The sequence below is a fragment of the Macaca mulatta genome, chromosome 7 (genome assembly GCF_049350105.2).
Source record: "Macaca mulatta isolate MMU2019108-1 chromosome 7, T2T-MMU8v2.0, whole genome shotgun sequence".
Lineage (NCBI taxonomy): Eukaryota > Metazoa > Chordata > Mammalia > Primates > Cercopithecidae > Macaca > Macaca mulatta.
Window position 1 is genome coordinate 4,278,998 of NC_133412.1, and position 26,363 is coordinate 4,305,360.

General features: G+C 50.5%; 1 protein-coding gene across 3 annotated transcripts in view; it reads left to right on the top strand.

The window, feature by feature from the left end:
* ATP10A (ATPase phospholipid transporting 10A (putative)) overlaps nt 1-15,133 on the top strand; it is a 182,943-nt gene extending 167,810 nt beyond the window's left edge. For all 3 annotated transcript variants that reach the window (XM_077938947.1, XM_077938948.1, XM_028850630.2), the window contains 7 exons: nt 2,559-2,635; nt 6,499-6,624; nt 10,802-11,002; nt 13,187-13,267; nt 13,347-13,451; nt 13,944-14,131; nt 14,278-15,133. In XM_077938947.1, the coding sequence (XP_077795073.1) occupies nt 2,559-2,635; nt 6,499-6,624; nt 10,802-11,002; nt 13,187-13,267; nt 13,347-13,451; nt 13,944-14,131; nt 14,278-14,896 (1,397 nt within the window). In that variant the 3' untranslated portion in view covers nt 14,897-15,133. The remainder of the gene's footprint in view (nt 1-2,558; nt 2,636-6,498; nt 6,625-10,801; nt 11,003-13,186; nt 13,268-13,346; nt 13,452-13,943; nt 14,132-14,277) is intronic.
* The last annotated feature ends 11,230 nt before the right edge of the window (nt 15,134-26,363 follow it).

Consider the following 26,363-nt stretch of genomic DNA (forward strand, 5'->3'; position numbering starts at 1 on the left):
TTCAGAGTAAATAAGTCCATCCTCAGATATGCATCGCTGCTCACCAGTTATTTAATAACACCAGTCATTAAAGGACTGTGTCTCTCATGGTAGTTTTTCCTGGCAGACACTGTTGACCTGGAGAGCCCTGTCTGCTCCTCTCCAGGGATGGGATGGTGGCCACTCGCCTCCTTCCAGGCCATCCTCTCTGCCCACTTCTGGGCAGGCAGAGTCTCTAGCACAGGTTCGGGGGCTCAGCAGCACCACCTCCTGGTGAGTGCCAGGAAGGAAGCAGTGGCCGTGATCCCCACATGCCAACAACTGGACCTCCCTGTAAATAGAATCTACTGTAAATAGAATCTCCCTGTAAATAGAAGCCTAGGTGAGAATTGGCTCAGAAGTAAAGTACCCTCACCAATCCATCAGCCAGTGTTGGCAGTATTTTCTGCAAAAGGTCTGTGACAGCCACTGCTTGTTGACATGGGGATTGCCACCTGCCTGTTCACAGTGGGCACCTCACCTGGCCAGAGGAGACTGCTGTTGAGCCTGGGTCATGGTGGGAGTGAGGAGAGCGAGCACTGGCCTGAACACGGTCGTCATGGGGACCCTGTCCTACGCACCCTGAGGCCGGTAACCGCTAAGGAGAGTGGGCACAGGGCACGCGCTCAGAAGGCCCAGGGAGCCTAACAGCCACGTCCTGTCCTGAGGCCATCCTTGCCTTCATGTGCCTGGGGTGGCCCTCAGGTTTTCCTGAGGAGCTGGAAACGGTCTTCAGGCTGACCTGCACCGCCCCCATCCCAGCCTCCTCCTCTGAGCGTCAGTGTCCTCCCTGGGAGCGTGAGGACAACGTCAACCCTGAAAGGCCACAGTAAGACATGAATGATGTTTTCCTGGCCTGGCCAGTGCCCAGCTCAGCCACGTAGCCACTGGGGTCTGGTATTCCTTTAAGAAGTGGAAGGAAAGCCTTAGCTGATTAAAAAGAAAAGGAAACACAAAATGGAATCTCAAAAGAAAAAGGGAAAGCAATGACTGTAAGAACATTAGCGCATGGCTGGGCATGTGGCTCACACCCATAATCTCAACAGTTTGGGAGGCCAAGGCAGGAAGATCACTTGAGCCCAGGAGTTTGAGACCAACCTGGGCAACACCAGTGAGACCCCATCTCTACAAAAAATAAAAAAAAATAGCTGGGTGTGGTGGCACCTACCTGCAGTCTTAGCTACTTGAGAGGCTGAGGTGGGAGACTCACCTGAGCCCAGAAGGTTAAGGCTGCAGTGGACCGTGATCACACCACTACACTCCAGCCTGGACAATAGAGCAAGAGACCCTGTCTCAGAAAAAAAAAAAAAAAAAACCGCTGGGGTAACATGGTGGGCGAAACCCCATCTCTACTAAAAACACAAAACCTGGCTGGGTGTGGTGGCACGCACCTGGAGTCCTAGCTACTCAGGAGGCTGAAGTGGGTGGATCACTTGAGCCCAGGAGGTTGAGACTGCAGTGAGCCATGATCATGCCACTGCACTCCCACCTAGCCTGGGTGACAGAGTGAGACCCTGTCTCAAAAGAAAAAAGAAAGAAAGAATGCGTTAAAGCACCAATGTGACCTACTCCTAGTGCCCAGTGGTTTATAATATAGAGTATTGTTGCATACCATATCTCATTTTAAATGGGACATTCTGGGGAAAGCTGTACAGATTTCTATTACTTCAGAGAAGTCCAGTTTGATATATATTGACTGATCGCTTAATATTGGTCTCAACATTATAAAGAACAGGAAAATCACAAGGAAAAGACCTCCTGTAGTCACACTATGAGTCACTCTAACTTTGTGTATCTGCACATTTTCTCACTTGTGCAACTTGGGATGTATGCCCTGATTTGGGCTGTTCTGCTGTCCAGTTCCAAGAATGGTGACCGTCACAGAGTGATAACGACTTTATGTCTCTGCTCTCCTTTCCCCGAAGGTGTCCAGAGCTCTGACCTATGACCTGTGTTGCTAAACATTTTCTATCAAAAAATTGACAGCGTGACGAGAAGTTCTCCTTTATTGCACCCCTAGAGGGCCCCAAAGTGAGCACAATGGCTAATACTGTGGCAATCCATGTGCAAAAAAAAAAAAAAAAAAAAAAAAAGAGCTCCACAATATGCTGGGCTCAATTTAACCTCCTTCCTTTAGTTTAGAAACTGCCCGGGGAAGCGTGCCTGGGAGTAGCCTTGGCTGCTTGGCTGGTGTGGTTCGGTAACTAATGATGATGAAGATGATGATGGCATCTTTCCTTGTGCCAGGCAGTAGGATGAGGGCTTTACTGGCGTAAGAGTGACACGGCAGAGCGGGCACCGCGTCCCAGGTGGCTCAGCTGTAGCCTGCTTTCTGAAACATCTCCTGGTGTGTCTGGCTCATTCTGAATGCTTAACTCTATTCTCCCAGGGTGGGTGCTCTACTCCTTTATCCCCCATCTTCCCCAGGACCCTTTCACAGGACTGAGTTCAGTGGGGACCCCCAAGGAAATCTAGCACATTGATTTGATCCTGTGCTGTTTTTAGAATCAAACAATTCTTCCTGCCTTTGCTGTTTCTAGGTGACGGAGCCAATGATGTCAGCATGATCCAGGTGGCAGATGTGGGTGTGGGAATCTCCGGCCAGGAGGGTATGCAGGTACAGACCAATCAGGCTATTCTGTGGGACCAAGTGGCCCTACTGGCCTCCTGTCCTATCACCCTGTGGGCTGTCCCCACGTTCCTCTGGGCTCTGTTGAACGAGGCTAAAGAGTTTGCCCTCGATACAGCTGATGCTCAGTACAGCTGCTGAGCCAATAGTGGAAGGTCTGGGGAAATACCACTCTTCCTGTTTATGAAGCAGTGTGCAATAAGCATCTTCCCATGTCACAAGTCTATTTTTGTGAAATAAGTGGTTCCGAGAGAGGCAAGGTGAGTCATCGCCTTCCGTCTGGCTTTCGATGGCTCAGTCCCAGCAGGCACGTTTTACTGTCCGTGAACACTGAGCAATACCATCTGAAAAAATGCCTTTGCTGTAGGTGGAGCCTGGCGTCACTGTACAGGTGGAATGTAGCCATCCTCACTCACACGGAAGTTCACCTCTGCATCTTTCCTCTGCCACTGTGTTCACTCTCGGTCTGGGAGTCAGACATTGAGCAAACGACTTCACTAAAAATGTGCTGCTTTTAGATTAAGTATTACAACGGTGTCCAACATTTGGTTAAGTATGAATCACAACTTTTTTGGATTGGTGGAAATTTTAGGGAACAATTTATCCAATGTTCTGAAAACCAAGATGTAGACACCACTTACTCACTGGTTGATTCATTCGCTGATTCAGTGGTTCCATCAGTAATTATCTGTTGGGCACGAACTTCGTGCCAGATCTGTGCAGAGCTCATTAGTAGTTTTAGCTGACGTTCCGCCCTCAAAGGGAGGGTCCTAAGCTAGATGCACCGTAGTTCCATCATGGCTGGTCCTTGACACTTGCCATACTCCCCCCACCGTCCTCTGACTGGAATCTCTGCATTATGTTACTCACACATTTTTCTTCCTCCAGAAAACTGAAAATGGTGTTCACGTGTGACTCACCTTTGTGTCTTCACAGTGCCCAGCGTGGCACCTTGCACAAGGGGAAGCTCAAGAAACATTTGCTAAATAAATGAACAAAATACAGGGGACCCTTGAACAACACAGGTCTGAACTGTGTGAGTCCACTTATATGGGGACATTTTTCAATAAATATTTGGGAAATTTTTTGGAGATTTGTGACAATTTGAAAAAACTTGCAGATGAACTACATAGCATAAAAATATCGAAAAAATTAAAGAGGGCCAGGTGTGGTGGGTCACGCCTGTAATTTCAGCACTTTGGAAGGACAAGGTGGGAGGATCACTTGAGGCCAGGAGTTTGAGACCAGTGAGGCAATGTGGTGAAACACCCCATCTCTACTAACAATGCAAAAACCTCGGCGTGGTGGCCCATGCTTGTAGTCCCAGCTACTTAGGGGGCTGAGGCAGGAAGACCACTTGAGCCTGTGAGGTTGAGCCTGAAGTGAACTATGATTGCACCACTGCACTCCAGCTTGGACGATACAGTGAGACCCAATCTCTCTCTCTCTCTTTCTTTTTTTTTTAAGGAAAAAAAAAATTAAGGAAAAGGTAGGTATGTCGTGATTATGTGAAATACATGTAGATTCCATTGTGTGTGTTTATCAACTGTTTATGTGATCAGTAAGGCTTCCCATCAACCGTAGGCTCTTAGTAATTAAGTTTTGAGGGAGTCAGAAATTACATGTGGATTTTTGACTGTTCGGGGGCGCCCCTAACTCCAGTGTTGTTCAAGGGTCAACTGTAGTTCATTCATTCTGACTTTTTTGGCATTGCTTCTGTTTTCACGGTTTCCTGTACTGAAAATCTGATGGGGGCAGTGCCTATTGACCTCATATGCTTGGAAACTCTACTAGTAAACATCTTCTGGATCAGACACTTGAATATTGAGCAGGTGGCTGGGGAGGGGCCGGAGCTGCCATGCCTGCTCCCCTCCTCAAGGTGGGAACACCAGCCCAGGCCCTGGGGCGTACATGAGAGGTGATGGGAACAGCTGAGCCACAGGGCAAGTGCCCGGAGGTGCAGCTTTGAACAGGCGTAGCTGCTGGGGAGGAGGTTACTGGGCACTTCCGCACATATGTAAAGCTGCGCATCCTCCCTGGGGATGTGTTCGGAGAGATAGGGACCAGGCTTGATACCTTTCCTTACCATCCTGTGCACTTGGGTTTTCCAGCACTGGGACCCTGTTGCTTGCATTTTAGTCAGTCCCTGCTGAGCCCTTTGAGAGACGAGCTGTGGGATGCTGATGCCGGAGCTGTCAGAGCTGAGCCGTGGAGAGTCAGACAGGAGGAGTAGGTGCTCCCCAGCTCAGCCAAGGTGGGGAGGTTGTCCCAGGCAGGGGGCAGGAGGAGCAGAGGAGATCTCCCAGCTCCCAGGAAGCTCTGTCTTCGTGAGCTCGGGCTCATCTTTGTGAGCTCCTGCACCCTCTAAAGCCAAGGCTGGCTGGGAGCCAGGGATACAAGATGACCCCAACATCTCCGATCCTGCTCTCCTGAAATTCCCAGAAAAGCTGAGAGGCTTTGGAAAGGTCACTCTGACGGAAGGACAAGCGTTGTATTTGAGGCCTGGATTTAGGGGAGGAAGGGGCTGCAGAAGGCTGGCAAGCCAGGCGACCTCAGCAGGGGTTTGACTGTGGTTCTCAAGGGCGGGGGTTTCTTCTTCAAAGGCAGCCTAGAGTTTGGCCTTGCAGGCCATCAGCCTCTTTTTAACACTTGTCCCTTTTGACTGAACTTTTCAGACAGATTCTGTGGAGGACGGGGACTGTGTCTAATGGTATCTGTTTCTCCAAGTCTGTGCCTGGCAATAGTGGAGTCCTAAGAGATGATTTTTGAGAGAATGAATCGTGGGGTTAATGAGTAAAGCATTACAGAACACGAAAAGACTTTTAAGCCCCTATGTGTTGACAGGAAGAGGCAGAGGGACATTTGCTGTGAAATCCTTAACTTTTGGTTCAGAAAATTGATGTTCTAAGGTTTTGTGTATCATGACACTATTCCATTTCAAGCATACCACTTGAGGCATAATTTACTGCTTTCTACATATTATTTGAGTAGAGGGAAATCAGTTAGATGTTAAAGGCAGATTGGCATTTTGTTTAGAATAACCTGATGGTAAGGAGAAATCTAACTTTTTCCGCCATTTTGTTTGATTTTTTTTTCCTGAAGACATTTATTGTAGAGTGGGTTTCAAATTATTCTGGGGACAAAAGGTATCATTTGGTGGCGTTTTCCAGCCTAGTTGGCTTCATCGCGTAGGCACCTTGCTTGATGATGTGCAGGGGAATCTTCCACGGCAGGGTCCTGCCTGTCCATGGAGGAAATGTCTTCTCCATTCCCTCCTGCACACAGCCACCACCTGCACCCGGCGTCCTGGGTTGGGAGTGTGTGGGAGGCCAGTGGAGCCGTGGGCCTGGCCTTGCCCATCACCAAGGCTCCTGGGGAGAACAGCCCAAAATGCACCTCCCAGGACAGGGCATGTCTGTCTCTGATACATACGGCAGGAGCAGCTTGGGGTCATCCTTGGGTTGTGATCATGGACCGATTTAGAGGAAAATGACGTCCAGGGGTGAAGAAAAGCAGATAAACTCCATGCATCTCTGTGTTTTTTCATTTGTTGAGAAAACAGCAGGAAAAGGAAAACATTTTAAACCCCATTAATGACACACATTTGAAAGCTTAAATGAATCCTATAAGGTGACATCCCTGAACTAGCGTGTTGGGCGAGATTGCCTCTTTTGTAATGGAAGGAGATGCTGAGGGAGATGACAGCAATTGAGACCCTGGCCAGCCACGCTCCCACTGTGATCGGAACGGGAATTTTCCTTGCCTGTTGTGTACCTTGCATTTTGAGAAGAGAAGACAAGCTTTACACCGGGTCGGCATCGCCAGTAACAGGAATCCTTCTCCCTTTGAAGGCAGTGATGGCCAGCGACTTTGCGGTGCCGAAATTCCAATACCTGGAGAGGCTCTTGATTCTTCACGGGCATTGGTGCTACTCCCGACTTGCCAACATGGTGCTGTACTTCTTCTACAAAAACACAGTAGGTATTGGATACCTGCCTAGAATTTTGGGATTGGAAGATTCGGTTCTTAGGACCATCGCCTGAATGAGGCCAGTGGGCTGTCCACGGCCTCCCATCTGCTTCATCCTCCTGTGCCTGTGCGAGTGCCCCCTGTCCTGGGCTGGCTCTGCGCTCTGCAGGCTCAGAGTCTAATTCAGGGGCATGAGAGCAGCTGCATCTCTATGGAGAGGTGGTGGAAACAGGTAGATAACACTAGCAAGTCCACTGACGGCTACAGAGTGAGAAGGGGTGTAGTAATGAGGCTGGCAGTTTGCACGGGGGCACACAGCTGGTAAACCTTCAAGGCTGCATTCAGCCCAGGCCGCCCGGCTCCTCCTCCCAGGCTTCTAACCACTCTGTCCGTGGGTTTCTCAGGTATCCCCAAACAGGAGTCCTCTAGTCAGCATTTTCTCTAGAGTAGACAGGAAAAATCCAATCAGTACAAGTGTGCTTTGTGGTCTGGGATCAGAATAAGGGAATTCAGCCACACTCTGATTCCCATACTGAATGGCCTCTGTTGGGACACACCCACACCAGGACAGGCGACAGGCGGCAAGCCCCCAGGTCAGGGAGACTCAGACCCGACAGGAAGGGGGTGCCCATGGGGCCTTCCCACTCTCTCCCACCTCCCAGGCTTGCAGAGCAGACGTACCCCTCTCGGATGAGCTCAGTCTGTAGCTGAACTGACCGTGCTGTAAAGTCACACCCAGGGCAGATTGGCTGCAGACATTTCTGTCTCTCTGGGGACTCTGCAGACAGCCTGGTCATTTCATGTGGATCTTCACGTCGGACTCCTAGTTCCTTCTTCACTGCTGCTTTGGCAGATGGGCTCCTCCACAGCCCTGTGGGACGGACCGCATGGCTGCTTCAGGGCTCTGACCCGTTTGTAAGCGATTTCTAGATATTTTACTGAGGAGTTGCTGGGCTGCTGCTGCTTTTGGCTGAATGTACAAACAGGAGACAAAATAAACTCTTAGGATAAGTCATCTTCCTGGGTAGTCCCATAAATCTACCTGAGTAAACAGCAGAGCTCCAGTGTCAAGACTATCCTGCACTCTTCTGAGAAACAAACAAAATAAAAACCGTATTCTCTTTCCAGTTCCACATAAAAACTCTCCAGTTAGCTAGCTCTAAACTCTCATTGGTTGTTCATGTTCTTTTTCTTTTCATTTTTTGAGATGGGGTCTCACTGTTTTCTCCCAGGCTGCAGTGCAGTGACACCATCATAGCTCACTGCAGCCTCAACCTCCTGGGCTCAAATGATCTTCCAGCCTCAGCCTCCCAAGCAGCTGGGACTATAGGTGCGCACCACCACGCCCATCTAATTTTTATTTTTTATTTTTTATTTTGTAGAGACAGGGTCTCGCTATGTTGCCCAAGCTGGTTCTCCATGTTCTTAATTGTTTTTCTGGAGGCTACACCTGCCTTTCTTTTCCCAACCTCTCTTTCCCCCTTGTGCCCACCCCCTTCATTTTTCAGAGCATCTTCTAGCAAATGCATACAGATGCTCAGACCCAGTCAGGGCATGTTTAACTTCTGGGTTTGGTCCGACATTAATTCAGATTAGGTTGTGCCTGGGACTATCCGAGGAGGGCTGTGTCACACCACTCCTGGGCTTGCCGGCTCCTGCCTCCTTTCTCCCAGCCTGGCATTGAATCCCCAGAGCTTCGAGGCCTCGAGTACACAGTTGTAAGCCTAGAGGTTCTCAGCTCCCAAAGAAGTGGAGGGATGAATGGGGGTGGGCAGGGCAGAATCCAAGCGCCATTTCTATCACTTATTAGCTGTGAGATCTTGAGCAAGTTAATTTCTTCTTTGGATTTTTTTTTCTTAAAGACAGGATCTGATTCTGTTGCCCAGACTGGAGTGCGTGGTGCCACTATAGCTTACTGTATCCTCAAACTCCCAGGCTCAAGCAATCTCCCTGCCTCAGCCTTCTGAGTAGCTGGGACTACAGGCCACCATGCCTAGCTGTTTTTTTCTAGTTTGTAGAGACAGGGTGTTGCTATGTTGCCCAGGCTGGTGTCAGACTGCTGGTCTCAGCTATCGTCCCATCTCTGCCTCCCCAAGTGTGGAATTGTGGGCATGAACCACCATGTCCAGTCTTCTTTTAAATCTTAGAAAACAAAACGAAGCCTGTGGGTTGAGCCAGCCGATCCCTAATTCCCAGTTAAAATGGCTCAGATCGAAGGGAGGGCAAGAATGATGTAGGCCAAAGCATTAGACATTTCAGATGCAAACAAAGCCCCCAGTGGCCACCTAGAATGGGCACAGCCTCCTGCTTCCTGCGATGAGTCCCTCCCCATTGAAGGCTGCAGAGAGGAGAAGAGGGGGCCTGTTTTTATGCCATAAAAACGCCAGACCTTTGTTAACAAGCGTTAATCTACACGAGGACTTCAAGGATAATCACTCTGCCTCCTGAAATGAGAAATTCATTAGTTTTAGGAAGAAGTTGGCCTTTCTTTCCGATAAAAAGCGGAGAAGAAAAGTTTCCATAGCAACAGTGGTTTGGGAAGAAAGCTTTTTGGTACTATAGGAAAAAAATCTCAATTATCTGAGTACTTCTCTTTCTCTTGACTGCATTTGCTACCGATGACTCACTAGGCCAAGCCTGTGGGGGTGAGTGAGCGAGAGCCAGCCGTAGGAGTGAGGAAGGGAAGAAAGTCAATGAATAAAAGCCAAATGTTAGTTTTCAGTGTGTAGGGGAAAGGCTGCAGATTAAGACATTTAAATCATTGTCTGACACAGGACTTGGAGGCTATGTGGCATGGTGGGTTATTTCAACATAAACTGTTGTTTCTTATGATCTTCACAAGTCACTTTCAAGTCAAGAAACCAAAAACTCAGGGAGGTGAAGTGACTGAGTCAGGGTCAAAAGGGTAGATAGTTGCAGCTCCAGCACCAAGCGCAAGCTTTGCGGTGCCCAGCAGAGAACGTCCGTCCAGCGTCAGAGCTCCCTGCTGGGACTGCACCTGCCCTCCAGGCCAAGACCCATCGCAGTTGAACAAGTTGGGCTTCTTACTCACACCGTGACCTCAGCCAAGTCATTTGATGTCTTGGAACTTCAAATTCCCTCTCTGTATGTGGGGTGAGAGCACTCGCCCTGCCTGGGCCCCGAGCAAGGGAACTAACGATGCCACTCACCACCACACACTGTAGGCGCACACCGATAGCTCGCCAGGAACTCTGGTGAGTGCTCGAAATGCATTGGGTCTCTTAATGCTGACAGCAGCTGCATTGGCCGAGTGTCATTGGTATGTCCATGCCATAAGCAAGGACAGCGAGAATGAGGGGTTCATGCTCTGTGCCCAGCTGCGTAGCTCATGAGTGTTAGAATGCTTTGCAATCACTGAACTGTCATGCCCACCGTATAAATGCACTCAGGCCGCTGATATTCAGGGATCTAGCAATAGTGAGAAGAGATCTGACCTTCTTCCCACCCCACTGAGCAGGGGCCGAAGGTGGCTGTTCCACCTCCCTGAATCTCACTTTCCTGTTCTGCTGAGCCGGGTAGCTGTAGCTATGAGGATCAGAGATGATACCTCTCCCTCTCCCCCCAGCAGAGGTCCCCGTGGACAATCAGGTCACCGCAGCGACGTTGATGAGGTCGTTGGCTTTGCTATTGTGCTTTTGTGTGTCCTCCCCTCAGTGGGAGTCAGTCACTGCCCACTGCACCTCCTCAGAGAGTATGCAGGTCACTAAAGAGGAGACAGGAGCAGAGATATAGCCACAGGTAGGCTTTGTCTGGGGTCACAGACAGAGGAGGGCCGCTAGGGAAGAAGCCACAGCTCATACCCAACTGGCCCTCTTGAAATGTGAGCAGCCCTAGAGCCCTGTGAAACCTTGATTTTGTTTTATGTTAATGATCCAGAGATTGTCAAACACAAAACCTCATCCCCGCAAGGGCTGCTCCCGGAAACTCCCAATTCCCACTGCCAGTTCTTCTTTCTTAAGGGAGTGAGGAGGGTGAAGGGAAGGAGGAAGAGGGAGAGGCGGAGGCCGGCAGCAGGACTCAGGGTCGCAGCTGTCTTTGGAAGAATTGCTGCCAATACAGTTAATCTTGACTGTGAAACACTACAGGCCTGTCAGCTCCCTCGATGAGAATCCTCAGCAATGACTGAAGACTCGCCTGTCCCTCTTGTTCCTTTCTCGATTTCAGATGTTCGTGGGCCTCCTGTTTTGGTTCCAGTTTTTCTGTGGCTTCTCTGCATCTGCCATGATTGACCAGTGGTATCTAATCTTCTTTAACCTGCTCTTCTCGTCGCTTCCCCCACTCGTGACTGGGGTGCTGGACAGGGATGTGCCGGCCAACGTGCTGCAGACCAACCCACAGCTCTACAAGAGTGGCCAGAACATGGAGGTAAAGTTCCCCGGAGTTTCCGCCTTCCGCCTCCTGAGCTCTGCCCCCCACGTTCACTCTTCCAAAGCGCCAGTCCCCCAGCCTCCCTGGGGGAGATGGACACCCTGGACAAACAGAAATTCTAGAACTCACCATGCTAGAGGAAGGAGAAAAAGGGCTGCTCTCTGCTTGGCTGCGGTGCATTGAGTGTCGTAAGCAAAACTGTCCCCGCTCCAAGAGTCTCCAGGAGTCCAGGGAAAGCCCAGAGTCCAAGTCAGTCACAGGGGATCATTGAGGCTGGAGGGGGGATGTTTCTAAAGCAAGGAAGAAAATGTGACTTACTTTGATTGGAATTAACAAGAAGACAAACCCACAGGGAAGCCACTGAGCCACTGAAAGAGCAACTAGATTTAAATACATATTGACATTAATATACCACGTAGATTCACACACTGATGACCAGCTGTTTCTAGCCAGCCATTAAAGTAAACAGTAAGGGCTTGTCTTTGCCTTGAATTATTCCATGTGGGTAAAAAGAACATGGAGTCTCATTTCTCCCGCAATAATCCCTAATTCCAGACTCATTCACTGGTGAGTTAACTTCCCTTGGCCACCTCTGTGAACATTCAGTTCCCACAGAAGCAGGCTGCATGCACGGGGTGCCGGGAGGCGGAGGGCCAGGGAGGGGAGCGGGGCCTCTGCTTGTTACCTGTTGCTTCAGGGGAATTCCCATCCTTGGCCAGGCCTCAGCCTCCACGGCCACCTGCAGAACAAAGACGCTGGGAGTGTGTCCTGTCCTGTGGAATTAGGTGGCCCACGAGAGCCCAGCCAGCACTTCCCCTGAGTGCTCAGCCAGAGCTCCTTCCCCAGTCTGTGTCCTGCAGGTCCCGTGCCAGCTGCTCTCGGACTTGGCAGGGTCAAATACACAGTTGGTCACCCGGGTAATAGAGACTGTTCATCTATATCAAGGTTATTTTCATTTCTGCCCATGGGCATATAGTTTTTTGCTTTTAACATTGGGACACGTCCATTGTGTGATTTTAAAATCACTCTTAAGAAACATTCTAAGGGACCCGCCACCAAGAGAGGCAAAACCTGGTCAAAGTGGAAGGAATGCAAGGGCTCAAACTGGGGGAGAATGCCTGGAATTTCAGGTGCTATTCCTACTCGAGAGACGTGTTCCCTGGGAAGATATAGAAAGCAGTTTCATCTTTTTTTTTTTTTTTTTATGAGACAGGGTCTCGCTCTGTCACCCAGGCTGGAGTGCAATGGTGCGATCTCGGCTCACTGCAAGCTCTACCTCCTGGGTTCAAGCGATTCTCCTGCCTCAGCCTCCCGAGTAGCTGGGACTACAGGCGCCCACCACCACGCCCGGCTAATTTTTTTGTATTTTTAGTAGAGACGGGGTTTCACCATGTTAGCCAGGATAGTCTCCATCTCCTGACCTTGTGATCTGCCCACCTCGGCCTCCCAAAGTGCTGGGATTACAGGCGTGAGCCACCGCGCCCGGCCAGTTTCATCTTTTTACTGTGAACCTGGAGCCACTGAAGCCCGTCTTGTTGGTGCACGCGTTCCCAGTGACTCGGCTGCAGATAGTTTTGTAGGTGTTTGCTGGTGCTTTTCGCCAGGCCTCTGGGGCCTCCCATCTCCAGAAGTCCTGAGAGAGTGAGCTTTCCCCGGGTGCTTGCCTTGTGCATTCGCTTATGTGTAGCATCCTAGGAAATGTCATTCGAGGTGTCAACCTAAACAGCAAACAGAGAGAGGCTCTCTAGAAGAGAATGGTGTGTATTCGGGAATAGGGCATTGCAATGGGAATATGTGTGCTGCAGTAAACTATGTGCATATTTAGGGAGGTAAAGGAAGACATATGTATTTAAAGGAAAAAAACTTCATGATTGTTTTGAGATGCTCTTTCCTTGGCTACAAGGATAAACAACAAAAATGATGCCTGTCTGAGGTTGGACAGACGGTTGCTGGGCACATGTCCTTACAGACATATTTTTTGTGGATCTGATCATTTTTGTTGTCAGACATTTATGCATAAGAACCCTCCCTTCATGGCCTTTCCCAGCTCTCTTCCTCAGGGCTGGTTTTTGTTGTTGTTATTGTTGTTTTTAACACAAGTGACTCCACTTTTATTCTAACTGCTTTCACAGAGGATGCCAGCACTTCACTGTAACATCACTGATTGTTTTTGTGTCCCAGGAATACCGGCCGCGAACGTTCTGGTTTAACATGGCTGACGCCACCTTCCAGAGCCTGGTTTGCTTTTCCATTCCTTACCTGGTAAGTTGGCCCCCGGGTGCAGTTTTTCTTACCAGCTGCCTCCAGGGACCTACAGATCCAGGACCCCGCTGTCTTTCAGGCCTACTATGACTCGAACGTGGACCTGTTCACCTGGGGGACCCCTATCGTGACGATCGCACTGCTCACCTTCCTGCTGCACCTCGGCATTGAGACCAAAACCTGGGTAAGCGCCGCCTGCGTGGCCACGTCTCAGAAGGGCACTGAGGCCGTGGACCCTACACTTCCCTGCAGATTCGTGAGGTCGATGTGAGTAGACAGGAGACTGCAGAGCTGACCTCAGTGTGATGAGAAGGACAGTGACACGTTCCCGAGCCCTGTGGTGTGGGGAGCTGGTGCAGCCCAATGCTCGCACGTCCCCAGCCATGCTCATCTCCCTCCCGCCTCTTTCCCTCCTCCACCACCACATTCTCTCCTTTCCCTCCTGTCTTGCCCTCTCGCCCCTGACTCCATCTCACCTCCTGTGCATCTCCCAGGGTGGTCCACGGGTTCCGGAGGCCTCACTGAGCCCCACCGGTGACCCGTGTCATAGACCGCAGTGTGTCCGAAGGCCTCAGAACCTCACACCTGCTCATTGATGACTGGCGCATTTTTGTAATTGTCATTGTTGTCACTTTCAGGTGGAAATAAAAACCCTTTCTTTCTCATTCCCCCTCAGACCTGGCTCAACTGGATAACGTGTGGCTTCAGTGTCCTTTTGTTTTTCACCGTGGCTTTGATTTACAACGCGTCTTGTGCCACGTGCTATCCTCCGTCCAACCCTTACTGGACTATGCAAGCCTTACTGGGTGACCCAGTGTTTTACTTGACTTGCCTGATGACACCTGTCGCTGCACTGCTGCCCAGGTGGGTGTCGGAGTGGGATGGTGCCGCTGAGCCCCGAGTGAGCCCAGACAGCATTGGCATTGCTTCTGCCCTGTGAGGGTCTCTGGAAGCTCAAAGACACCACCCACAGCAATACCTAACCTTTTGTTTTAATGTGCTCTTTCTAGATTGTTTTTCAGATCCCTTCAGGGGAGCGTTTTCCCCACCCAACTTCAGCTAGCACGTCAGTTGGCCAGGAAGTCCCCCAGGAGACACAGGACTCCCAAAGAGACCTTTGCTCAGGGATGCCTCCCGAAGGACTCAGGAACCGAGCACTCAGCAGGGAGGACCGTCTCTGTGCCCCTGTCCCAGCCTTCTTGGCACACACAGCAGCCAGTCTGCTCCCCAGAGGCCAGCGGGGAGCCCAGCACAATGGACATGAGCATGGCATTGAGGGAGCACACCCTGCTGGAAAGGCTGAGTGCACCGGCGCCCAGGTCCTCCACGCCAGGGGATGCTGTCCCAGGAGGGTGTCCTGAGGAGTCCAAGGTGAGAGCTGCCAGCACCAGCAGGGTGACCCCGCTGTCTTCCCTCTTCAGCCTGCCCACCTTCAGCTTACTCAACTGGATTTCCTCCTGGTCACTGGTCAGCAGGCTGGGGAGCGTCCTACAGTTCGCCCGGACGGAGCAGCTTGCCGATGGACAAACGGGACGTGGACTTGCTGTCCAGCCCCACTCAGGCCGATCAGGACTTCAGGGGCCGGACCACAGACTACTTATAGGAGCATCTTCAAGGCGGTCGCAGTGAAAACCTTGAAATGGCCTTTTTTAATATATATAAATAAATGTTAATATTATTTATGTTTATTATTTGCACAGAAGAATTCTAGGGAGATGTATTGCTAAATGTTTCCCAGGCTAATACAGGAAACAAGAGGTACCAAAAAAGAAAGTTTATTTTTTAAAGTTCTGAGTAGAGTATATTGAAAAGAAAAAGAAGAGCTTTAACATATATAAAAGTTTAAAGAAGAGTGACAGTTGAAAAGTGTGTTTAGATTTATTTTTTCATCTCATTTTTAAGAACAAGCAGTGTGATTTGTTTTCTTCAACGTGCATGGCCCTGCTTTCCCTGGGTACAAACGTGTGACCACTCAGTGAATGCAGGCAGGTGCGAACACGGGGGAGCAGTGAGCAGAGATGGCAGAGGGCACAGCACGTGGCCCCCAGACGCAGAGTCCCCCACGGGCTTCCAGTCCCACCGACACAGGAGGGCCGGGCTCTGAGTTATCCAGGTGAGGGAAAGGAGACCTCAGGAAACATTCATGGTTGCGTGCATCCCAGCATTCCGTTCCGGGCAGGCATTTCACGAAGACCACTTAGGTGTTACAGCCTGGTGTAGTATTTTGCCTGTTAAATCATAACAAGCAATAAACAACCTTCACTTTGCAAAGAGAGTGTGTCCAGTTACCACTGGTGTATGAAATGATTAATAGCTGACCTCACAGAGTATGATCTGAGGGCACTTCCGTAAGGCAAGTCCTTTTAGAGGCGATGAAGAAAACAGCTGCCTGGCACACACCAAGGCTGCTGCACAGCGGCCACCGCGGCACCCTGCACCAGGCCATCAGCACCGTGTGCCAAGGAGCTCGGCCGACTTCAGGCATTTTTCTAATGAGCCGTTAGTTCTGTCCCTCTAAAACTAGAGAAGGAAGGGGAGGAAATGATAACAATCCCAGGCAATGCTGTGGCATGTCCTCTTCTGAGTCCTCCTTTCTACTTGTCAAACAGTTGTTAGTTGCTGGCTCTGCTCAGCACTGGGGCTGTGAAGGGTGTGCTTCCTGCTGTATGGGAGCGACCTAGGGCCTGTTTGGGTGCCTGTCTTCAAGGACAGCAATGCAGAGAGGGCATAGGATCTGAGGACAAAGAAATTCCTAAGCACAGCATATCAGGAAAGAATGGCTCATTCCACAAGGAGTGTGGGCCATTGCAAGTCACAGAAAATGCATCTCATTCCAGTCCAGCAGAAAAGCAGGCACAGGCTCAGTGCAGGTCCCAAGAGAGGGTGCCTGGACTCAGCAACTCAGACCTGGGCTTTTCTCCCTTATCCCTCCCTTGGCTTTCAGGGGCTGGCTTTCAGGCTTTGTCCTGGGGCTGCCTCTGTTCTTGGGGATGCTTGGCCGGAGTCACCCTCAGGACTGATCCCTGCGTCACTGTTCAGAAGAGACAGAGGGCCCCTCCATCCACATTCCAGAGTCCCGGTTTCCTCAGCCTCACCCTGCAGAGCTTGCACAACATCCTCAGAACCGTTCACTGGCAAATGGAGGGGAACGTCCTGACTGGGACTCCCAGCTGGAGCTGGGAGAGAAATCCACTTCCCTCAGAACACCTGAGATGCGGCATGAGTGGGCGTCAGAGGAATCTCTGTGCCCTGTTAAATGGGGCAGACAAAGCGGCGGTGGGGGCTTCAGCAGCCAGCGATCTCGGACTGAAGGTGACAGCCATCCCCACCCTGCCCAGCCCGATGCCACCTCCTCTGTTCTTGGGACAACACATAGGAAAAGAATCTCCTTGGGAAGGTGGCAGTGCTCCCTGAATTAAGGGAATGGTTGTGAGCACCAAGTGCAAGGAGCAGACGCGTATTTACATGTGTATCTGAGAGTTCCAGATGCCCAGCTTCCAGACGATCCTGCGCACACACCTACCTTCTTTCAGAGGACGTCTTTCTCCTCTGGAGAGTAGATGCTCGCTCTTGGGAAACGGAATGACCTTGGCGCTGGCTTCAGGAATATGCATCCCACAGTCAGTTGAGAGAAATAAATGTTGTAAAGGGCATTGACAGCTGCTCTTAGGATGGGGAGTATTCACAGAAATCCACAATTATAACAATTCATGCTGAGCAACTAAGTTTGATGTCAAAATGAACATAATATGGGGGCGAACTTCATGATTATCTCAAAAAAAGCAGTAGGTGAAATAGGTTACCAAATCCTAATAACGAATCTAAAATAAGTAGGAAGGCTGGCTTCCTAAGGCTTGGTGACAAAATAGCTGGATTAGTCATTGGACATTGTACAGTGTGCCTAACTCGTCAAAGTCAAAATCAATTAATTCTAAGTTCTTGGAGGTCAGATACTATGTCCTCTTCCCTATCCCTGGCACCTTGCACAGAACCTACCAGTTGGAATACGCTGAGAAAATGTTTGAAGAATCTAAGAATGAGTGGTAAACCTGAAACGCTGAAGGCAGTCCTGTGATAATCAGAGGTAAAGGACAATTGCTTCCTGTAACCCATTATGATTTAATATTTTCTGTAATTTCTGGCTAATATAACAAGACTTGCATTCTTCAAAAGAAGGCGTGTGAAGTATAAAGACACTGGGTTGAAAATAAATGGGTGCAAAAGAATTTTACATATAAGCAATATGTAAAAGAAAGGAGACATAATTATATTAATATCAGACAACATAGACTTCAGGCCATAAAGAGGGATGTGATCATGGTAAAAAGGCCGGCTTCTTGGGACATGAGAATCGCCCAAGTGATACACCCCTAATAACCAGAGCTTTAAAATACATGAAACTAAAATTTACAAAAAGGAGAAATAGACAAATCATGAATATACCCAGACTGTCTTTCAGTCATTTATAGAATAGACAGAGAAAAAAGTGGGTGTAGGAGTTAGAGGGACATAGGCAATTTCTTTATTTGTGACTAGAAAATGCAGGCCCAGCTGTAAGTGTGCATGGCGGCAAGTGCTTGGATGTAACTACAAGCAGAGCTTCTCCCCTGCACGTAGAAGCTGCCCAAGCCATGCAAGGCCAGGGAGGCGCAGGGAGGGGTGCAGAGTGCAGAGAGGAGCAGGAGGAGAGACCCGGAAGAGCAGTGAGCACAGAGAGGGTCCCGGCTCCCTGACTCGTTGGCCAGGAGGCACCTGCCCTCATTGTATCTGTGCCTTCAGTAAGGGGCTGGGACTCAGCTCCGCCCTCCTCCTGCTTTCCTCGAATCTCTACTGAGAATGCCCGTGTTTGGAACTGTTACCTCGAAGGCACAGAGACTTTCGTAAGCGTTCACCCTGCCACTGCTGCAGAGCCCATGTCCAGGGCAGCTTCCCACACGCAGGGTGAGAGCACATTTGTGGATCACAAAGCCAACTTTGACAGCACCAGCTTTTTGGTCCCTTTCCCTCCCCCTCTCCCACCCTCTCCCCCTTACCCTTTTCCTACGGGGTCTCACTCTGTTGCCCAGGCTGGAGTGCAGGGGTGCGATCACAGCTCACTGCAGCGTCTACCTCCCAGGCCCACAGGGTCCTCCTGCCTTAGCCTCCCAAGTAGCTGGGACTACAGGCACCTGCCACCATGCCCGGCTAATTTTTGTATTTTTTGTAGAGATGGGGGTTCACCATGTTGGCCAGGCTGGTCTGCAACTCCTAGGCTCAAGCAATCTGCCTGCCTTTGCGTGCCAAAGTGCTGGGATTACAGGCGTAAGCCAGCTCCGCCTGGCGTTGTTTTCCTTTAATGAAATGATGGCCTTTGGCGGTCTGAGCAAGCCCTGGGGAAGACAGCCTCGTTGCTCCCTCCCTCCCAGCCCCTGGGTTCATTTCACTCAGAAGGGAAGCCATCTCCGGGGCCTCTCAATGGCGTGGCCACTGGTACACGGGCCCTGCGAGCCCCACCCAGAGGATCTTCCTGTTGCAACTCCTTTTTTATCTCAACCTAACCTGGTGTCTTACTGAATGAATCCCTTCTCATGTTTGTATTTAAAAGCACTAAAATACTTCGAAACTGTTTGACCTTAGTTTATACCTAACCTGGGGCAAGTGTTTTGGAACAACAGAAGTGACAACAGTGTTGACAGGACATGTAGAATGGTCCTGCTGTTCTCCGGTCCTCATTAATCCAACCACAGCTGGAGGCCTTCGCTGGAAAGTGGACAACCTGGCTCAGACTCCGGGCGGCACAAACCAACACCTCCTGAGCCAGGCCCAGGCTCAGGTCCAACCAGTACACTATGTGCCTCCAACTTTGCCGGGAGACCATCCGCAGCTTCCAAAATTCCCTGAGCAGCGCGCCCACACCCACAGCCAGGGCAGACTTCGGCCGGCTCTTAACGTTTTCTTCCTAATGAGGACTTTGCAGCGTCCTCTGCTCTTATTGAAAACAGCACACAAAGCCCAGGTTGTTCCCTGAACTGCAAACCTGTCTGCTTTTCACCTTTCCCAGCCTCTCTGGCTGGAGGGCAACAGCAACCGTGGGGAGACCGGGGAGGCCCCGCGCCCCAGGCTGTCCTCCCGTTTCTCTTCCAGCTTTCAGCACAGCTACCTTCTCTAACGCTACAGGCAGGTTCGTGCTTTACTGCGGAAAGTGGTATTTCCTAGCTCGCAATTCGATTATTTTAGAAAGGGATATCTTTTAGTTTTACAGATTTTATGTTTGCATCTCAAAGTTAAATGACCAAAAAACCATAATAAATAATGCAAGACAGACCAGTCATGCTCCTCCCGCAAATAACCCACAGAGAAATGCAGACAGGCTCTGGACAGCCAGGGTGACCCATCTGTACTTTCGGGATGAAGCCGCCAAGTTTCTTTTTATTTATTTATTATTCCCAAAGCCATGAATTCTAAAGGGGACTGGCCAGGGACACAATCACTAAATAAAACAAAGAAGGGGGTCCTGACTAGCTGGGCCGTCGGAGTTAACCAGGCATTTCTTATCAATAGCAGTCCCTACGCTGGGAAGACACTAGAGGTGTGTAGACAGGTAGTGCCACGCGTCTTTCTCATCCTGAATCTCCTTCCTCCAAGCTCAAGGCCTGTGATGAAGACCTTTACTCTCAGGCCTTTGGGGTACAAGAAGCTGCCATGGTTATTCTGTTTGGAAAACACCTCCAGAGCCCTGACCCCACGGTGCATGAGTGGCTCTGCCTCATCACCCGGCAGCCCTGAGGGGACCCGGGCGAGCTTCCTCTTTGCCCTCCAACCGTGCTGGGGCATCAGAGCACCATGAAACTCATGCCCACATGCACTTTGATGGAGAGCGTCCCCGGCTGGGGACACACACCAAGGCTTGCAGTCACGTTCTTTTCATCAGTCTAACGGCGGTGATCGTCCACGGACACGCAACCTCCTCATCTCCCATCACGCTCCCTGGCCCAAACACAGCACAGCTGGAGCCAGGAAATATCCACCAAGCAAATGCCCATGGCTGCCACACACTCACAGCTGTCTCCCTCAGTCCCTGCACATGCAGGTGACCAGGATGGCTCTGGACAGGTGGGGCACTGAGGCAGCCCAGCCAGGCTGCCAAGACAGGCTTCTTAAGCCCAGTGGAAATTGTATGTTTCACCTAAGACCCCCAGAGAGAAGCATTGCCACCACCTCCCTTCTTCAAATGCAAGGAAAAAAATCTCAATAGTTTATTGTTCTCGGGACTTTTGAGCATGACAGCCTCAAAAAATGAGCCAAACCAGGCAAGAAAGGGTGTGCAAGGCCTTCTCTGGGTGACAGTGACGAAGGGCGAGTCCTTCAGAACACTCCACTCTGGAAGCCTGGCCCGATGCAGAGCGACGTTTCTGTCATTTGGAAGGCCAACGTTGTCCCCCAGCTGTCAGGTCCAGTGCATGGTTGTGAGAGTCCTATGTGTGTGGCCACAGATACGAGGACACATTAGAGTAGTTTGAAACTGAAGAGAGCAAACTGCAGAATGAGGACAGTCCTGACAAAAACGTACCTCTTTTCCAGCTGGTGGAGCTGAAAGCCTTTGGCACAGGAGCAGCAGCTGCATAAGACTGACACCCAGGAAGTCCTACCTCTCCTTGACGCTTATTTGAAATTTCTGCCAAGGAGTGTCCATGACAGTGGGTAGCAGGGGCCTCCTCCAGCCCTGCCCAGTGCCGTGGGGGAGCCGGGCAGGTTTTGCCCGAGCTGTCCTGCCCAACCGGAGTGGGTTGCTCCGCTAAAACCCACCCTCCACATTGGGACGAGATTCCAGTTCATCCTCACGGCTGACCGCTGGGGTAGCAGCCCACCCTACACCCTCAGAGCCACTGAGGGGCCCTGGATATGGCCTTGTGTGCTGCTCACTGGCCCTGCTCACTAGTCCTTGCCCCTGTGACCCTCCTCCTCCTCCTACCCCAGGGTGTTACACTTGGGATGTAGCCGTGCACACATCTGTACAAGTGTCTCAGGAGCGATGACACAGGTCGGTCCTTAAACTAGTAACTCTCTGCACACCTCATCTTGCCCTAGGACCCCCTTCTCCTTCCCAGGCACCATGGTTTTTCTTACCCTCAGTCTACCCTTGAAAACAACCATCGAACATATCCTACAGGAGTTTTTTCCATTGTTTTGGTCATCACCACTCATAACAAGGATAGTCAAGGCATACTCAACATCACTAATCAATAGAGAAAGACAAAACCGCAGTGAGATAGCACCTCACCCCCATTAAGAAGGCTTTCTGGATCGTTTAAACGTGAAGAAATGACAGGAGCTGGTGAAGATGTGGAAGCTCCAGAGCCCTGTGTGCTGCTGGAGGGAATGCAAACTGGCACAGCTGCTGTGGGAAACAATACGGCAGTTCCTCCCAGAATCAAAGGCAGAGTGACCATCTGATCCGGCAGTCACACTTCAGGTATCTGCCCAAACAGTTCACAGCAGGGACTGAAACAGATACTTACACCTCCATATTCACAGCAGCATTCCCCACAATAGCCAACAGGTAAACGTAGCCCATGTCCGCCGACAGATGAATGAACAAACAAAAATATGGACTCTACGTAGAATGGGATATTATATTATTCTATCTTAAAAGGAGGGAATTTCTGACACATGTATAACACAGATGAACCCAGAGGACAGCATGCTGAGTGAAGGAGGGCAGTCACAAAAGGACAGGCTGGGCGCAGTGGCTCACGCCTGTAATCTCAGCACTGTAGGAGGCTGAGGCCAGTGAATCACCTGAGGTCAGGAGTTCGAGACCAGCCTGGCCAACATGGTGAAATCCCATCTCTACTAAAAATACAAAAATTAGCCAGGCACAGTGGTGGATGCCTGTAATGCCGGCTACTCAGGAGGCTGAGGCAGGAGAATTGCTTGAACCCAGGAGGTGGAGGTTGCAGTGAGCCGAGATCGTGCCACTGCACTCCAGCCTGAGCAACAAGAGTGAAACTCCATCTCAAAAAAAAAAAAAAAAAAAGAAAAGAAAAAAAGGACAGATGATGTGACCCCTCCTATATGCAGTGCGTAGAATAGTCTAAGTTGTGCAGACAGGAAGAAGAATGGGGGTTGCCAGGAGCTGGGAAGGGGGGAAGGGAAGTTCGTATTTAATGGGCACAGAGTTTCCATTTAGGTCGATGAAAAAGCTCTGAGATGGACGGTGGTGGTGGTTGCACAGTGCGTGAAGGTACGTCATGCCCCGGAACCAGCTATATGCTTTAAAGTGGTTAAAATAATAAATCTGATGTATGTGCAAGTTACCACAACAATTTTTTAATTAAAAAAAAAAAGGCAAGAGCACCTTAGGGAATACAATTTTAGATTAAAATATTTTCAGAGCACTCGATTCTGAGACAGAGCTCGGAGAGGCTGCCAGGGCCTCCAGCCCGGGCCTGCTTGGCGGCAGGGCTTGCCTCATCACCCTTCGCTTCCAGAGCCTCTGAAAGTTCATCTCCTTGTAAAATCAACATGACAGTAAATGTGTCTGCTCCGCCTGGGAAGCCCTGAGTAACTTGTTGGAACCCAGGTGGCCATAAATCTCTGCCCTGAGTTATGGCCTGAGATGGAGGAAACACGTGGACGTGGAGGTCCAGTGCAAGTCATTCTGCTATTTTTAGCTCCCACTTTCTCCCAGAGAAAGCTAGGGGCTGACACCTGCGGACGGAAGCTATCAGAAGAGCCACGCTGGGCAGGACAGCTCCCCTGGGGCACCCAGCCGGCCTCTGCAGACCTACACCGGGACACCTTCCCCAACCCTCAGCCAGACGCTTCTGCTGTACACACACTATATTTCCTTTGCAGGAATTACTGCCTCTTGGTAGCATCTTGTTTAGTTTTTACCTGCTGCTTATTTCTCTGCCCCTTATCCCTCCCTTCCCACTAAGGTGGGGAGTTTCCATCTGAAAAATCCCATAGAAGAAATGAGGAGAGAGGAGAGAGAGGGAGAAATTATCTGATAGATGAGACAGTACTTTTCATGGTTAATTGAGGATGATTTTCATAACTGGCAAATGTCATTCTGATCTTTGATATTAGAACATCTGCACCGTCTCACAACAGGAAGCGCAGATATGTTCCTCGGGGTTTACCTATTTTTAGCACGAAGAGCACACACTCCACCAGCTGTCTCGTGTGGAAAATGTTAGCTTTCCAAACACACGCAACTGGGTTCAGCATTTATAAATAGATTCAATAAAAGGAGGTTCCATTAGGTCTATACACTAAAACTTGAATTTATTAAAGATCCTCCAGGGCCCCCCTTTATTTGGTCTCTTCTTGAACCATGCCCTGAGAGCAAACCATGCAGTTTTACTGCTGAAGATAATACACATTGTTTTTTGAAAACAGAAAGGTAATATGATATTGCTCTGTGTGAAAAAGGAGCTCGATTCTTGGCTGCACCTAAGCAGCCGCATAGTGACCCCTTGAAAGGAAGTGTACGTGACACATTCGGAGACCGGGGGCCCTCCTCCTGGAGGAGGCTGTGTGCACAAAGCCTGGTCACTCTGGGGGCTTGGGGAGAGGTCTTCACATCCTCAAACCCTGCCCCCGAACCCAGGAAACGCCCCCCTGGCGTTCCTCAATGCACATTCCAGATTTATCGGACGGCACTGGAGTTAAAGGAAAACCAAGCCCGTGGTGTATTCCAGTGACAGATCAGAATAAGCCAACGCTTCTGGTGTGTCACAAAACCGTCAGCGCACTCCTAATGCTGCTCTGAACCCTAGAGGGAAAATCGTGCCTGCCTGAGCCGGAGAGTGTGAGGCTCCGGGCTATTTTTAGCTTGGATTTCTCACGCGGGTTGGCCACGTGGGGCTGCGGCTGCTGCCTCCCCGCTGGGGATCCTGCACAAGGAACCAGGATCACATGTCCCCTCCCTCTGGAGGTTCCCTCGTTCCCGTTCCCTCCCCCAGCCCTGACAGGGATTCCCAAATCCGGCCAGGGGTGGGAATCAAATGCAGAGACCCCAGCCCAGGGCTACAGAGGCGTCTCTTTAAATGAGGATGTCGTCTCCAAGACAATTGTCCCATATTTTCCTAAATACACATATATATGTAGTTACATATAATCACCTTTTGAAGAAGCTGTTTCCATGTGCTCTTATGAAGCACCGCACAGTGTAAAGCACGCTCTAGCAAAGTGATGGTGAGTGGGTGCCCACAGGCTGAAGGTGCGTGTGAGTAACCTCTGAGAGGGCTTTAACGAATGCCACGCTCAACACACACACACACACACACACACACCCCACGACTGCGTGGGCTCTGTATGTGGCTTTAATAAAACTGTTTCAGATGGAGGTGATATGAACTTGGTCCTCTCGAAGCAGAAGCACCGAGGTTTCTCTGTGTGGCAGCCTGGTCCTTACACGGTTAGGGGGAGGGAGGAGCAGCTGGATGCGAACCATATTCTTGGATCTAAATAAATGTATTTTATACACGGTTTCATCTCTGCTGCATCCCTGTGCTTTGGAGTCAGCTGACTGGGGCGTGGGGACGGGGGAGAGGAATTCAGGTTCTTCCATTAGGACCATTAGATCAGCCACCTAATGTGATGTGACACCCACACATTTCAAAACCAAATGAAGCAGCATCCTCCAAGCAGCTGCTGACGTGTCTCTCATGATGAGGCAGACATCCATCAGAGTGATTTATGCAGATGGAGCGCCTCAGCCCTCATAAAAGCCTGTAAAACGTATTCTAATTTCACCCAGAGTGCAGATGGGAAACATCGAGGCCCAGCCAGGGTAATGAACGTGCTCAGGTCCCATGGCAGCACGTGGTGGAGCTGGGACTAGAGCCCAGGCAGGCTGGTGCATGAGTCTTCATGGCTACATTCTAGGATCTCGGTGGAGGAAAGGTTCCACAAACAGGAATTTCCAAATGTAAGTCAAAAATATGAATTCCATTTGTGCATAGACATACCGATTGTCATTCTCAGATCCTGGCCTCTGGGGATAAAGTAAATTTAAACAAACACTTTAAAGGTAATTCTGGGGGGACCCATGTTATTTCTAAATCAGGGTTCATGTAGCACCCACTGTCTAATTCAATTCACTCATCCATTCATTGACGCGTTCAACCAGTGTGCACTGAGCGGCAGGCCTGTGTCAGGCCCGGGTGCCCCTGCAGCACCCTCAGTGCACTCACGGCTCCACACTTGGGCACTTGGGCCCTGTCCTGTCCTGGGTGAGTTTGGTGCGTTACTGGAGACATGAGCTTAGTGTCAGGTGTGTCATCAAGTGCTGCGAAGGGGCCACGTGGGGCAGGGGCTGGCGGTGAAGGGGGGATGGGGGAGGAAGGGAGGGAAGGCTGGGGTGGATCTAAACCAGAGTGGGTGCAAATATGACCTTGGCATCAGGAGAAGGCATTGAACTTTGACCCAAAGTAAAGTAACAAGAAGGGGCTTAGTACTGTGGAGTTGTGCGGAAGGGAGGGAGGGATGGGTTTGCCCCAGGCCTCCAGACATATACAGAGATACACACAGTGGTATGCGCCATGAGGACAAAACTGGGACCAGCAAATGTGGTGGATTTTCTCTAGAATCATCTGCCCTTCCTGCCTGTCTGCTGTCACCCACTGGGTAGCAGGAACAGTTTAATGTTTATCCCGTCCCCTCCAGGCACCTCTTGGGGCTACTCCTCAGTAGGGCTGCTTCTCCTTGCTCTCATCCCCAAGTCTCTTCACCCCGTTCAGCCTCTAAGACGATCCTTGACTCTGTGAGGGGAAGGTCTTGCAGGGACTGGGGCTGTGGGGGCCCCGGGACCCACTGGAAGGTGCGCTAGGACCGTCTTCCACGTGTGCAGGCTGCGGGGCTCCCACTGCCTTGACTGCTGACATCAGGCCTGTCAATCTGTGGCTCTCTGGGCTTGCACAGGATCCGGCAGCCTTCCCCCAGGGCCAGCATACTGCACAGGCGGTGTGGCCTCGGGGGCACGTGGTGGATGCAGTCAGGCCTGGGCTCATGGAGAAGGGGTGACGGGTGCTGCACTGCAGGAGCCTTCCCTGTCTTCATGCCGTGGATCCCCAAGGTCATCTGCGGAAGACCATGGACTCCTCACACT